The sequence below is a fragment of the Acipenser ruthenus genome, chromosome 9 (assembly GCF_902713425.1).
Source record: "Acipenser ruthenus chromosome 9, fAciRut3.2 maternal haplotype, whole genome shotgun sequence".
Classification (NCBI taxonomy): Eukaryota; Metazoa; Chordata; class Actinopteri; order Acipenseriformes; family Acipenseridae; genus Acipenser; species Acipenser ruthenus.
In genome coordinates this window covers 13,839,559-13,852,788 of record NC_081197.1, presented here as the reverse complement: position 1 = coordinate 13,852,788, position 13,230 = coordinate 13,839,559, and the positions used below count along the sequence as shown (strand labels likewise).

Here is a 13,230-nt window from a genome sequence, read left to right as displayed (position 1 = left end):
TCTGGTTTTACTATTTATAGGTATGTGTTTGGGTAAAATGAACATTTTTGTTTTATTCTATAAACTACTGACAACATTTCTCCCAAATTCCAAATAAAAATATTGTCATTTAGAGCATTTATTTGCAGAAAATGAAAACTGGTCAAAATAACAAAAAAGATGCAGTGTTGTCAGACCTCGAATAATGCAAAGAAAATAAGTTCATATTCATTTTTAAACAACACAATACTAATGTTTTAACTTAGGAAGAGTTCAGAAATCAATATTTGGTGGAATAACCCTGATTTTCAAGCACAGCTTTCATGCGTCTTGGCATGCTCTCCACCAGTCTTTCACATTGATGTTGGGTGACTTTATGCCACTCCTGGCGCAAAAATTCAAGCAGCTTGGCTTTGTTTGATATGTATATATGTCCAAAGCAGGTTTTTTTCCAATATATTTAAACATATGTACAGTAGAGCCTATCATATCATCTCATGAAAAATAAAATACTCTCTATTGACCAATGGACCTCTGACATGTGTCATTTACACACACTGGCACCAATTGAACGGTACAGATGAAAACTGATCAATGCACATTTTATCATGGGTAGAAAGAGAAGGTTACCAGATTTGCTGAGTGATAAACTGGGATGTTTTTTTTTCTTCAAGTCACTGACGCCGTACCAACTCCGAAGGCGTTAAAATAACAGTATATAATAATACAATCATAGTTTAAAAATTAAACTTCGGGTGTATTTATTGTAGATGATAACAACTCATTATTTGTGTTGTCATCTTGAAACATGTTAAATGTACAAAAAGCCAGATTTAAAAAAGAGATCCTCTATTAGTATTACCATTTAAACGTGACAAACACATAATCCTAATGATTAAACAAATAATTCATAAGATTGTTTATTTTATTTTTGAATAGCGCTAACATAGCCCAATAAACTAGGCCTGTTATCTTGCTGAGCACACAATGCCGTTTTGTACTTAAAAAAAAAAAGGTCATACAATCGCAAAACAGGGTTGATTTAACACTTTTCAGAGGTGGCCAATTCCTAAAAAAAACTTGTTGTCCAAGGGACAAAATGCTAGAAAAATCTACTTGTCCTGCTTAGAAATCTACTTTTCCTTCTTAAGATATACTTGCCCCCTCCCCATCACACAAAAAAGTAGACTAGAACTTGTAGCATTTTGGTTTAATTTAACAGTGAACACAATCAATCAATTAGTGATTAACAGGGGCGGGTTTAAGCTTGTAGCTTGACTGGTTCACTAAATTCACAAAAGGTTCCCTGTGACCTGACCTGAGCAATATTTGAGAGTTATTCAAATATAAAAATAGCTTCTGCCTGTTTTTTCCACTCTTTCTTTATAAGCTGAATTCAGCTTCTGATGTGCAGGTGTTTTAGTTTGTTGCATCACAGACACACATTCATTGTCAACTATTACTGCTGCTTTGGGGAATTCTGATTTTCTTGACTTTCTTTCAGGTTTTGTAACTGCTGAACCCCAGATTTATAAAGAACGTGTGGTTTACTACCAAAATGCACACAATTTTTACAGTAGGCTCCATCAAATACTGCAGACATAAAATATGTTTTTTTCTTTCGCTTATTTCTATGATATATTTATTTGATTTATTAGTACTATACTTATAATTACAAAACGGATTGTTAGAATGCTGCATGCTGATTGATCCATCAGTGTTCCAAGCCGCTACAATATCCAGCACCAATGCCACGATTAGGAACTACTTAGGAACAAAGCTAACCACATATCAAGGCAGCAGTTTGGAGTAGTGGTTAAGGCTCTGGACTCTTGACCGGAGGGTTGTGGGTTCAATGACTTTAAATTAATCACTTAATAATTAATAATCTTTATCCCAGCAAAGCATCTTAAACTCTTGCGCTGTCAGAGTCAATAGGAGTGAATTTCCTTGCAACAATGTATATAGAATATGCTGGAAGGCAGCACCTCACAGATACACAACTAAGCAAGGTTTTTTTGATAGTTATTTAAAGTCAGAAAAATGAATTGAAACACATATAGCAAGGTTTTTATAGTTATTTAAAGTCTTTATTGAAGTTTTTTTTTTTTTACATGACAACAACGCACCAAGAAGGAACCAGACGACCGCCGTATGTCAATCAAGATTTTATTCACGCAAGGTCGTTACACCACAACACAGCCCACAGCTGGTTATATACCCCGTGCTGTACACATTGGTGTGTATTGCCGGGGAATTATTGTTTGGTCGACAGACCTGAAATCTCCAAAATAAAACATTTCCAAATCGGATTACAATTATCTCTGTCTGCTTCTTTCACGCACTGCATCACTCCTGCAGCTGCTTCCACTCAGCCAGTTTGTCACAATCACACATCAATAATAATGGATAAAGGGGTTTGTCAACAAATGTGTGTACCTGACCTCATCTTTCACTGAGTGCACACCAACTGAGATGTGAAATGTTGGGCTGTTGGTAAAAAGCAGCAGGTACAGGTTCCAGGCCCAGCAGCTGTGAAGCAGTGCAGTCAGCACATGGGAGGGGCACACATGCATGACATGCTTGTAGAGCTCTACAGGATTAACTTCAGGTCAAAGAGGTACGACCTGTATATCTTATTTCATATTGATAACAGGTGTGTAGTCAGTGCACAGCTCGGAATAAATCACATGCCCCAACTTGCAGTGTTTGTGTTTTTGTAATTTTATGAATTGCTTAATATTCCGAGCCTTAGAAGTAAATGTGGGCTGGAAAGGGTTACATGTGAGGTACATGTTTTAAATGTTGATGCAGTTTTTAACAATGCAAATATTACAAAAAGGTGATGTGTTAATGGTATTGTTTTCCATAGCAGTGTCAAAAATAAACTGCTTGCTGTCTCATGAAACTGGTACAATAGAAATGAGTTCAATTCATCAAATATTCACACAGTTGTATTTTTAATATTACACATATACAGGTCTACCAAGTTTCATAAATTGCATTATTAAATCAATTGTTAAAATAAGAAGTTTTATAGCTCAAGTAATTCAAGCAATAGGAAGTAACCGGATATTCACACAAGTTTAATATAATATTACTGTCAGATGTTTACAATATTGGTGAAAGGAACATTGATTCAATTGAATACAATTAAGTGGGTCGCTGTTTAATAAAAACATTGTAGTTTGATCCAAGAACTGTTACACTCACCAGTCATCTCAGTATTACAGCCAATTCAAGACACACACAGATTTCTACAATATGTTATACTTTAAAGAATTGAACTTCTAATATTTCCTTTCTGTAAATATTTCACAGTTTCAACTTGCTTCACACATGGAGTAAATTGCAATAAAAATAGATGTGTCTGTTAAAATATATTGTAAAATGTAGAAGCTTCAGCGAACATGACTAAGACCCAAGGCAATAAAAACTAACACAACAGGTTATCATCTCACAAATCATCACTCATTCCAGTTACTGGATGTGAAGAACAAGTAAAGAAAAGGGTAGAATTACACAAGAACATCTGCAGTAGGGTCATTTTATCCATTAACAATTTACAGTATATACCTAAGTTTTTACATATATTGTAATATACAGTAATATGACACACTCATTAGGTGTAAAGTTATGCCCTATTAATATCAACTTTTTACCTGGAAAATCTTGTTTCTTTTAAACAACTTTTTAATCGATTGCATTATTTCCTCTGTTTTCAGAGTGTAAATAATGGGGTTCAAGAGGGGTGGAATGGTAGCAGACAATGAATTATTTAAGATTCTAGCATTGGGATGAATAGTAGAGCCCATTGCTGTTGTATACGTCACTAATATTGGTATAAACAATATTGCTACCAAAATTAAATGGGAGGTACATGTTTTAAAAGCTTTTCTTTTGTCCTCTCTAGATGTCATTTTATAAAGTTCAAATAGAATGCATGCATATGACAATATAATGATGAACATTGGTAAAATTAAAAATAATGCAATCAAGACTACAGCAAAAATATAATTGGTTGATGTGTCATTACAGGCCAGTTTGTAAACAGGTCCATGGTCACAAAAATAACTGTCAATCACTGTAGAGTTACAGAAGGACAGCCGTGAAATTAAAAGGACCAGGACAAGCAACAAAACTGAGAGAATTACCCAAATTACAACTATAATTATAATCATTGTAGTATTCGTATTAATTGTGTGATAATGCAATGGGAAACATATTGCAATTACTCTGTCATATGCCAACAGCACAAGAGAAAGTGACTGCAATACATTAAAGAAATGCACAAAAAACATATTAGCAAGGCAGGCCTCGAACACAATAAACTGGGAGTTGAAAATGAATGTTTTAATTAGATTTGGGATTACCGCTGTACTACAACAGGTATCAACTACAGCTAAATGAAAAACAGCAACATATTTGGGGTTATGTAAACTTCGTTCTACACATATTATTAGCATTAGAAATGCATTGGCTAATATTGTTAAAACATAAACAACAGACAAGAATATAAAATAATAGTTTGCATACAACATATTAGAAAACCCATTAATATAAAACAGTGGTCTACCAGAGGTAACATTCACAGACATTGTTGTTGAATTGGGAGACATTGCAGAGAGTCAAAGATTCTTGAGTACCAGTATCTTCTCTTGGTCACCTAAAAATAAGAAAATAATTAGGAAGAAGCTGTTTCATTTCCAGACTATTAACAATAGACGAATGAATCGATGAACAAATAGAAGCTCACATGTATGACCACTTAAATATGTATATATTACAAGATTTATTGTAATGGTATCTACTGCATTTCAAGGAAAAGTATCAGAACTTTTAAAGGAACATTAGAAAATGGATCAGAGATTTCCTTTAATCTGATTGGTCAATACAAGGGCCTTAGTCTCTGGTAAAACGACCTTCAATATTTAATCACTGTTTCAAATAAATCTGCAAGCAAATATTTAAATACAGTATTTGTATATTTTATCTTTTTTCTGCTTGAAGAAAAAAAAAATCTCTGTACACACTGTCTGAATGTTGTCTGTCACTAAGATTGCTTCATCGCTGTCCATTACGTTCAATTTATCTTTTTAAATGTAGTATAGCAAATGAATAAAGTTTAAAAGGCAATTGGGAATTGTGTTTGCTGTCAGCAGCAATACAGTAACCACAATAACAACTTGTCTCTGGTTTCAATGACATGTTGAAGAAATCCAGCAATTGAATGCAGTCTTTCAGCAACTTTATTTCAGCATATCACAGTAACAACAAAAGATGGTGCTCTCTTCTCTAAAAAAGCCAGGAAGGAGGCTTTGAATAAACTTAATGAACACACTGTGAACAAGTTCCTGAACAAACAGCATGATCAGCATTAACACGCAGACTACGAGATATTTTTAATTACTAAAATAATAAATGTTCGGACCTAATGGTAACCTAAATACTGAAACTTACACACATATACGAACTTACACTCAAAACCTAATTAAAAAATAAAAAGGTTAGCTGAACTTTATTATTTTACATGTTTTAAAAGCAGTTCTGTACGAGGTACCTGAACTGAAGAACAGCTCCACGTAAGTAAAAGATGTTGTTTTAGTATTGAGGTGTTATTTAGGCTATTGGAAATATCCACAACGCAACATAGTCCACTGCTGAGATAATGAAACCTGAGTGAAGGCTACTCCAGACCACAGCCAGAATTCTGAGCAAACCGCATTACTCATGGAATAGCAAGAAAATAGTTTGCATTTATTAGCAAAAAAGACTAAAACTAGTGCTGCATAAAATCACGAAAAAACAAACAAACAGAGAAACTGTAAACGTTAGTTTTGTAATGCATCTATTTTCTAATAGCAATAGAACCCTCAGAAGAGAACTTTACAATCTGGCAAGGCCCTTCCCGTTATGTTAAATGCCCTTACCTTCAGGACATTAAACCAGACAGTAAAGCCCTCTTCTTCGGGTTCTATTGCTTAACAAAGGTTTTAAAATTGATTCTCTTACCTCTCAGTAGCTTTAATGAATTATCACTGGTCCCCCTTATATTCTGTTAAAGATATTTTGTTCTTTACTGGTAGGTTATACTTGAATGTGTAATATGCAGATATTTCAATGACTACACTACAGTTGAAATGTTGAAGCAGTCTGTATTCTGTAGGTTGTTCCTTCTCTTTTTATTAAGTTTGTCTTGTTTTCCCAAAGGGGTGTGAGTGGGGTGTTTGTAAAGGATCATGCTAGTACTTATCATCCTCAAGAGTGATGACTGGTAAACTTTAATTAACTGGTAGTACAGTATAGAGAGTGAGAGAGAGTCTCTGGATACATTACAACAAAACTTACCTGATTGTGGCCACTTGGGTTTACAACAGATAACTGCTAATTACATTGTAGTGGGGTTTTTTTCCCACAACTTTCCGGAGTTGTATGTTGACAATGTACTATATTTATAATATATTCATGAGTAAATATATAAACAGATAAAACATGTTAGATTAGTCAGAGTAGTCTGTTGTGAAATGCTGAAAAGTAAAACATTTTTACAATCGTGGCTCTGCACCGTTGCAGCTCTGTGCCCTTTCACTGGTATTTTGTATTTTTTATTTTACTGGCCCCTGCATTACATGTGTTCATGTTGTGTGATAGCATTTCTTAAAACCATGTTTAATTGAATCAAAATGGCTATGCTTTGAACACGCTTTTCCAAGCTGGATAAATATAGTACAATTTGGGGTTCCAAAGGTCGTTGTAAACGTAGTGATTTTTTGGTTTTGAAAGTGTAGAAGAGTGTATCACGACATCACCCTGAATCTAAGACCACACAGATATCACCGCGAGTGACATTACAGTGCAGACCATTACAGCGACTTCCCATAACAGTGCTATGACATCACCGCGACGGACATTACAGTGCAGACCATTACAGCGACTGCACACAGCAGCACTATGATATCACCAAACTACAATTCAATTCCCAGAAGACTCTGCGAAGTTCACAAACGCATCACTTACTAGGAACTCCCCCCGCCCCCCTCAGTGTGCAGGTTTCAATATGACTTAGCAGTGTCAGCGAGACTCGTATTGCACAATTGTAAAGCAGTTGCATACCAACTTTGGAGCATAATATATAAGTGTGCGGGTACTATGTTTGTTTAACTTTAAAATCTTTCTACCCTGCACCTTGAAAGACTTCAGATGTGCGTATGTTTTCTCTTTGTTTTCTAGCAGCCCCCCATCCCATTTCTCAGAGCGTCCATTTCTCAAGGAAGAAATAAACAGTGGTTGTTGTTTCCGCTATTTTGGCCCCAAAACTGCCTTTGGTGTTTCTTTTGTCTGCCACCACCACAATATGTATAACGTTAGGTTACTTACCGTAACCTTGGTTCCCTGAAAGAGAAGAAAACCACCAATGACATTATGTATGGGATATGCCTGCCCATTGGGTAGGTATATGAGGTCCTGGCTTCTAGCCAGAGACCAAGCCTGGAAATACCTCAACTTATAGGTATACAAAGACCTAGTGGAGTCTGCCATAGCACTCTGCAATGTACCCACAACTGCATTTGATAGCCCTAGGGCTAACCAGTGGTCAATTTCAGGGGCCAGACCCACGGCACGGTTCCGGGTGCCAAAGAGAGCCTTTCGCCTGACTGAGGAGATCCATGCAAAGTGGAATCTCCCAGGTCTGGCTGTGCAATAGCTGGCACAGGGTCGAAAACCAGACTCCTGGGCCACTTGGGAGCCACTAGGAGAACTGACGCTTTCTCTAACCAGACTTTTTCGAGAAAAGCCGGGAACAGCGGTATAGGTGAGAAAGCGTACAAAAACGCTTTGGGCCATTCGTGCGCTAGGACGTCTACGCCGAGTTGACCGCCTGAGCGGTGGAGGGAGTACTATAGGGGGCAATGTGTCGTTTCTGCCGAGGCGAAGAAATCGACCTGTGCCTTCACGAACCATTCCCAAATGCACTCCACTATCCGAGGGTGGAGTCACCACTCTGACGGATGCAGACCGCTCCTGGAGAGGAGGCCCGCTGCCCAGTTCACATCGCCTGTAGGGACAGCAAGTTCCTCTGACCCCATGTCAATAGCCTGAAGGCCATGCGATGCAACCCCAGGGATCGTAGGCCGCCCTGGTGGTTGACATACGCCACCACTGTCGTGTTGTCCGACCGGATCAACACATGCATACCGCTCAGCACTGGGAGGAAGTGGTGGAGAGCAAGGGATACCGCTTGCAGCTCGAGCATGTTTATGTGCAGGGATATCCAACGGTCCGGCCAGGATCCGCGTACTCCTCTGCCTTCCCAGACCGCTCCCCAACCCAAGTTGGAGGCATCTGTCGTCACCACTTGGCGGTTCAACACTACTCCCATTCGCACACCTTCGCGCAGGTGAGAGGTAGTCCTCCACAAGAGTAGGGCTGCCAAGCATGCGTGAGACACAGTCAGACGATGGTGTCTGTCATGTTTGGCATTGAGGTGGAACGCATTGAGCCACGCTTGTAGCGGGCGCATGCGAAGCAGACCCAGCTGAATGGCCGATATGGCTGCAGCCATCAGACCCAATAGTTTCTGGCACAATAGGAGGGTGACCTGCGATCCCAGTTGAAAAAGGGAGAGGCAACCCTAGATAGCTGCAACTCTGTCCTCCGACAGGTATGCGTGCATCGCAGTGCACTTTACCGGTGTAAGCCGACTCTTTGCATTGTTGATGGTGAGGCCCAGCCTCGCCAGATGCTCTGTCACAATCGCCGTGTGGGCCAGTGCTCCCTCTCATGACTGGGAACAGATCAACAAGTCGTCGAGATAGTTTATTACTCTGGATAGCATCCACGCACTTTGAGAACGTCCTTTTTAGGTACCAGAAAATACCTTGAGTAGTACCCCTCTCTGTGGGAGGTGGGGTCTATGAGACGAATGGCTCGCTTGCACAGCAAGGCGGCCACTTCCTTCTGAAGTACCGAGGCCTGAAGAGGGTCTGTCACGAAAGTATTTGTGATGCCTCGAAAGGGAGGAGGTCCCAAGCGGAACTGAAACGCATAACTGTTTTGCACAGTGGCGAGCACCCAGGAGTCTGAGGTGCAAGCACGCCAGCACTGCAGCTGCTGCGCTTAAAAGGGAGTCTGAGGCTGCTAGCCTTCAGGGGCTCTGCTCGGGCTGCCGAGGCTGAGGCAGGGCAGTTTGGGGTGGCTGTATTTCCGTCACCTTACATTGAGGGTTCGGACACGCCGGGTCTCTAGCCAATCCACCCACCGACGGGACAATTGGGGCTGCAACGCCAGGGCCTGTTTAGCCAGGAGCTCTAGGACCTGGGCCATCTGGGCCTTGAGGTCCACAATGTCCCTTGCCTGCTTAGAATGCTTCACCCTTCTCGCTTGCGGTGATGGGGAGCGACTGCGGGTGGCCTGCACATCAGGGATACCTAGCAGGGGGTCCTGGGACAGGTCATGGAGGAGGGGCTTTTGGGGTGCCAAGAGCCACCAACGGTCCAGCCATAGAGGACGCAGAGCTCGCCCTCGTGGCCCTCTCCAAGCGAGCTTCTTTAACCCGGGGCTGGAAAGTCTCACAGATGCTACAGGTCATGTCCCTCTCGAGGGCCAAGGTGGCATGTTGAACACCCAAGCACCGTGCACAGAGGGTATGCTTGTCCTCTTGCAGGATATTGACATTGCAGGCCATGTAGGGGTGGAACCCCGACTTGCCTGACGTGGGTCTGGGGTTTTAGCACTGCGCTCAAGCACTGGCTAAGTGTGAACGCCGTGCACTTACCCACTAACACTGTAGCAGAGGGTACCTAACACCGTGCACTGAGTACTGTGGGCACCTTGTGCACCGCGTGCAGTAGTATAGTACCAAGCACCCTGTGCACCATGCACCGTGCGTCTCGAGCACCGTGCATACTGAGTACTGTGCACAATGTGCACCGCGTACCGTGCAGCACTGTGTGTTCCTGCACTAGCATTGTACCAAGCACCATGTTGTGCACTCTGCACCGTGCATCCCGAGCGCCGTGCGCACTGAGTACTGTGCACTCTGTGTACCGCGTACCGTGCAGCACCATGCGTTCCCGCACTAGCGTTGTAGCGGTGGGTGCCAAGCACCGTGTGCACCGTGCGTACCAAGCACCGCGTGCACCGTGTACCGTGCAGTGCTATGACTATGCACTGACGCTGAGGCGCTGGGCACCGTGTGCCGTATGCACTGAGCATTTGTGCACCGAGATACCTAAGTATCAAGGGCTATGCGTGCGCCACGGTACCGAAGCACCGGCGGGCGAGTTGAAGTAGACAGCAAAACACAGTAGAAAGATAGTATAGGGGAGAGCACACTGTTTGTTTACAAGGCCCGACTCACCAAGGTGGGCGGGCCTACACAGCCGACAGGGTCTACTCGACAGCAGGGATGACTGCACAGGCAGTCGCTCACACACGACAGACAGATGCAAAGAGCGGCCTACCATGCAAGCGAGGAAGCCGCTTAAAGACAGAAAGGCAAAAAGGCTCTATCTTTTTCTAAGTCGTTAATCCTGGAAAAGGTCAACACAGTACCGTCTTGAGAATGAAAAAGAGAAATGGCTTCCTTTGGATGAAGGTTTGATCCCCTTGGTGGGTGGGACCGAGTGCATCATCCCAGGAAGGGGCCTATCGGCAGCTCTGGTATAGAGAGCTCAGCGATACCTACCCAATGGGCAGGCATATCCCATACATAATGTCATTGGTGGTCGTCTTCGAATTGAAAGAGAAACGTTTGTTTGCCCGTTTGGCAGGGCACCTAAAAATGTAATCCTGTAAGCTGCTGGAGAATAGATTTATACCGTGTGTGTGTGTGCGTATACAGTGGTTGTCCAAAGTTTACAAACCCTAATTTATGGAAGTGTAACACCATACAATTAATGTTGAATACATGTATATAGTGCATTCCTATAAATACCCCTATTTATTTATGGTAAATATATGTAGATGGTACATTCCTAAACTCTCCCTATTCTTCTGTTTTCTAATATATACAGTACTGTGCAAAAGTTTTAGGCAGGTGTGAAAAAATGCTGTAAAGTAAGAATGCTTTCAAAAATAGACATGTTAATAGATTATATTTATCAATTAACAAAATGCAAAGTGAGTGAACAGAAGAAAAATCTAAATCAAATCCATATTTGGTGTGACCACCCTTTGCCTTCAAAACAGCATCAATTCTTCTAGGTACACTTGCACAAAGTCAGGGATTTTGTGGGCATATAGTCAGGTGTATGATTAAACAATTATACCAAACAGTTGCTAATGATCATCAATTCAATATGTAGGTTGAAACACAATCATTAACTGAAACAGAAACAGCTGTGTAGGAGGAATAAAACTGGGTGAGGAACAGCCAAACTCAGCTAACAAGGTGAGGTTGCTGAAGACAGTTTACTGTCAAAAGAATACACCATGGCAAGACTGAGCACAGCAACAAGACACAAGGTAGTTATACTGCATCAGCAAGGTCTCTCCCAGGCAGAAATTTCAAGGCAGACAGGGGTTTCCAGATGTGCTGTCCAAGCTCTTTTGAAGAAGCACAAAGAAACGGGCAACGTTGAGGACCGTAGACACAGTGGTCGGCCAAGGAAACTTACTGCAGCAGATGAAAGACACATCATGCTTACTTCCCTTCGCAATCGGAAGATGTCCAGCAGTGCCATCAGCTCAGAATTGGCAGAAAACAGTGGGACCCTGGTACACAAATCTACTGTCCGGAGAAGTCTGGTCAGAATTCATGGAAGACTTGCGGCCAAAAAGCCATACCTCCGACGTGGAAACAAGGCCAAGCGACTCAACTATGCACGAAAACACAGGAACTGGGGTGCAGAAAAATGGCAGCACGTGCTCTGGACTGATGAGTCAAAATTTGAAATATTTGGCGGTAGCAGAAGGCAGTTTGTTCGCCGAAGGGCTGGAGAGCGGTACACGAATGAGTGTCTGCAGGCAACAGTGAAGCATGGTGGAGGTTCCTTGCAAGTTTGGGGCTGCATTTCTGCAAATGGAGTTGGGGATTTGGTCAGAATTAATGGTCTCCTCAATGCTGAGAAGTACAGACAGATACTTATCCATCATGCAATACCATCAGGGAGGCATCTGATTGGCCCCAAATTTATTCTGCAGCATGACAACAACCCCAAACATACAGCGAAAGTCATTAAGAACTATCTTCAGCGTAAAGAAGAACAAGGAGTCCTGGAAGTGATGGTATGGCCCCCACAGAGCCCTGATCTCAACATCATCGAGTCTGTCTGGGATTACATGAAGAGAGAAAAGCAACTGAGGCTGCCTAAATCCACAGAAGAACTGTGGTTAGTTCTCCAAGATGTTTGGGCCAACCTACCTGCCGAGTTCCTTCAAAAACTGTGTGCAAGTGTACCTAGAAGAATTGATGCTGTTTTGAAGGCAAAGGGTGGTCACACCAAATATTGATTTGATATAGATTTTTCTTCTGTTCACTCACTTTGCATTTTGTTAATTGATAAATATAAACTATTAACATGTCTATTTTTGAAAGCATTCTTACTTTACAGCATTTTTTCACACCTGCCTAAAACTTTTGCACAGTACTATATATATATATATATATATATATATATATATATATATATATATATATATATATATATATATTAAGTTCCAAAACAAAAAACTGTCAGTTCAGCTTGTTACAGTTATGCACTGCTTTGTTTGTGTTGTGCTCTTGTAGCCCTAAATAAATATATTTTCAACAAAACAAAAAATCACCATTTAAAGTGTGCAACAGAAGCATACACTGGGATACCTTTGACAAACAACTGTGGATATTGGCCAATTGCAATATACGCTGAGACCTTGAGGGTGGAAGACTCGCTCAAACAAAGATATGAATACACAATTAAATAATAATAATAATAATAATAATAATAATAATAATAATAATAATAATACCTACTCCCCTTCATCTGCTCGGAACTCAGATAAGGGAAGAGCTGCAAGCCTCACGCTGTCAGTGGAAGAATTGGATCCTGCGCCTTTGACAATTCAAAAATATTAGCGGATGTAAATATCTCATCTTTTAATAGAACCTTTTTTAGAAATCGTGTACAGACCCTGATTAGCAGTAGTACTATAATAATAATAATAATAATAATAATAATAATAATAATAATAATAATAATAATAAAACTACGTGCCAAGCAAGTACATAAATGGGAATTATCTGAATACAACATTTTAATTTCAAACAAC

General features: G+C 40.8%; 1 protein-coding gene across 1 annotated transcript; it reads right to left on the bottom strand.

The window, feature by feature from the left end:
* Positions 1-3,053: 3,053 nt before the first annotated feature.
* On the bottom strand, positions 3,054-6,114 carry LOC131737971 (olfactory receptor 1-like). Its single transcript, XM_059030441.1, has 2 exons — positions 5,992-6,114; positions 3,054-4,645 (listed from the first exon to the last, which is right to left on the bottom strand). Exon 2 carries the CDS (start codon positions 4,596-4,598, stop codon positions 3,630-3,632), a length of 969 nt encoding a protein of 322 aa, XP_058886424.1. The 5' UTR covers positions 4,599-4,645; positions 5,992-6,114; the 3' UTR covers positions 3,054-3,629.
* Between the last annotated feature and the right edge of the window lie 7,116 nt (positions 6,115-13,230).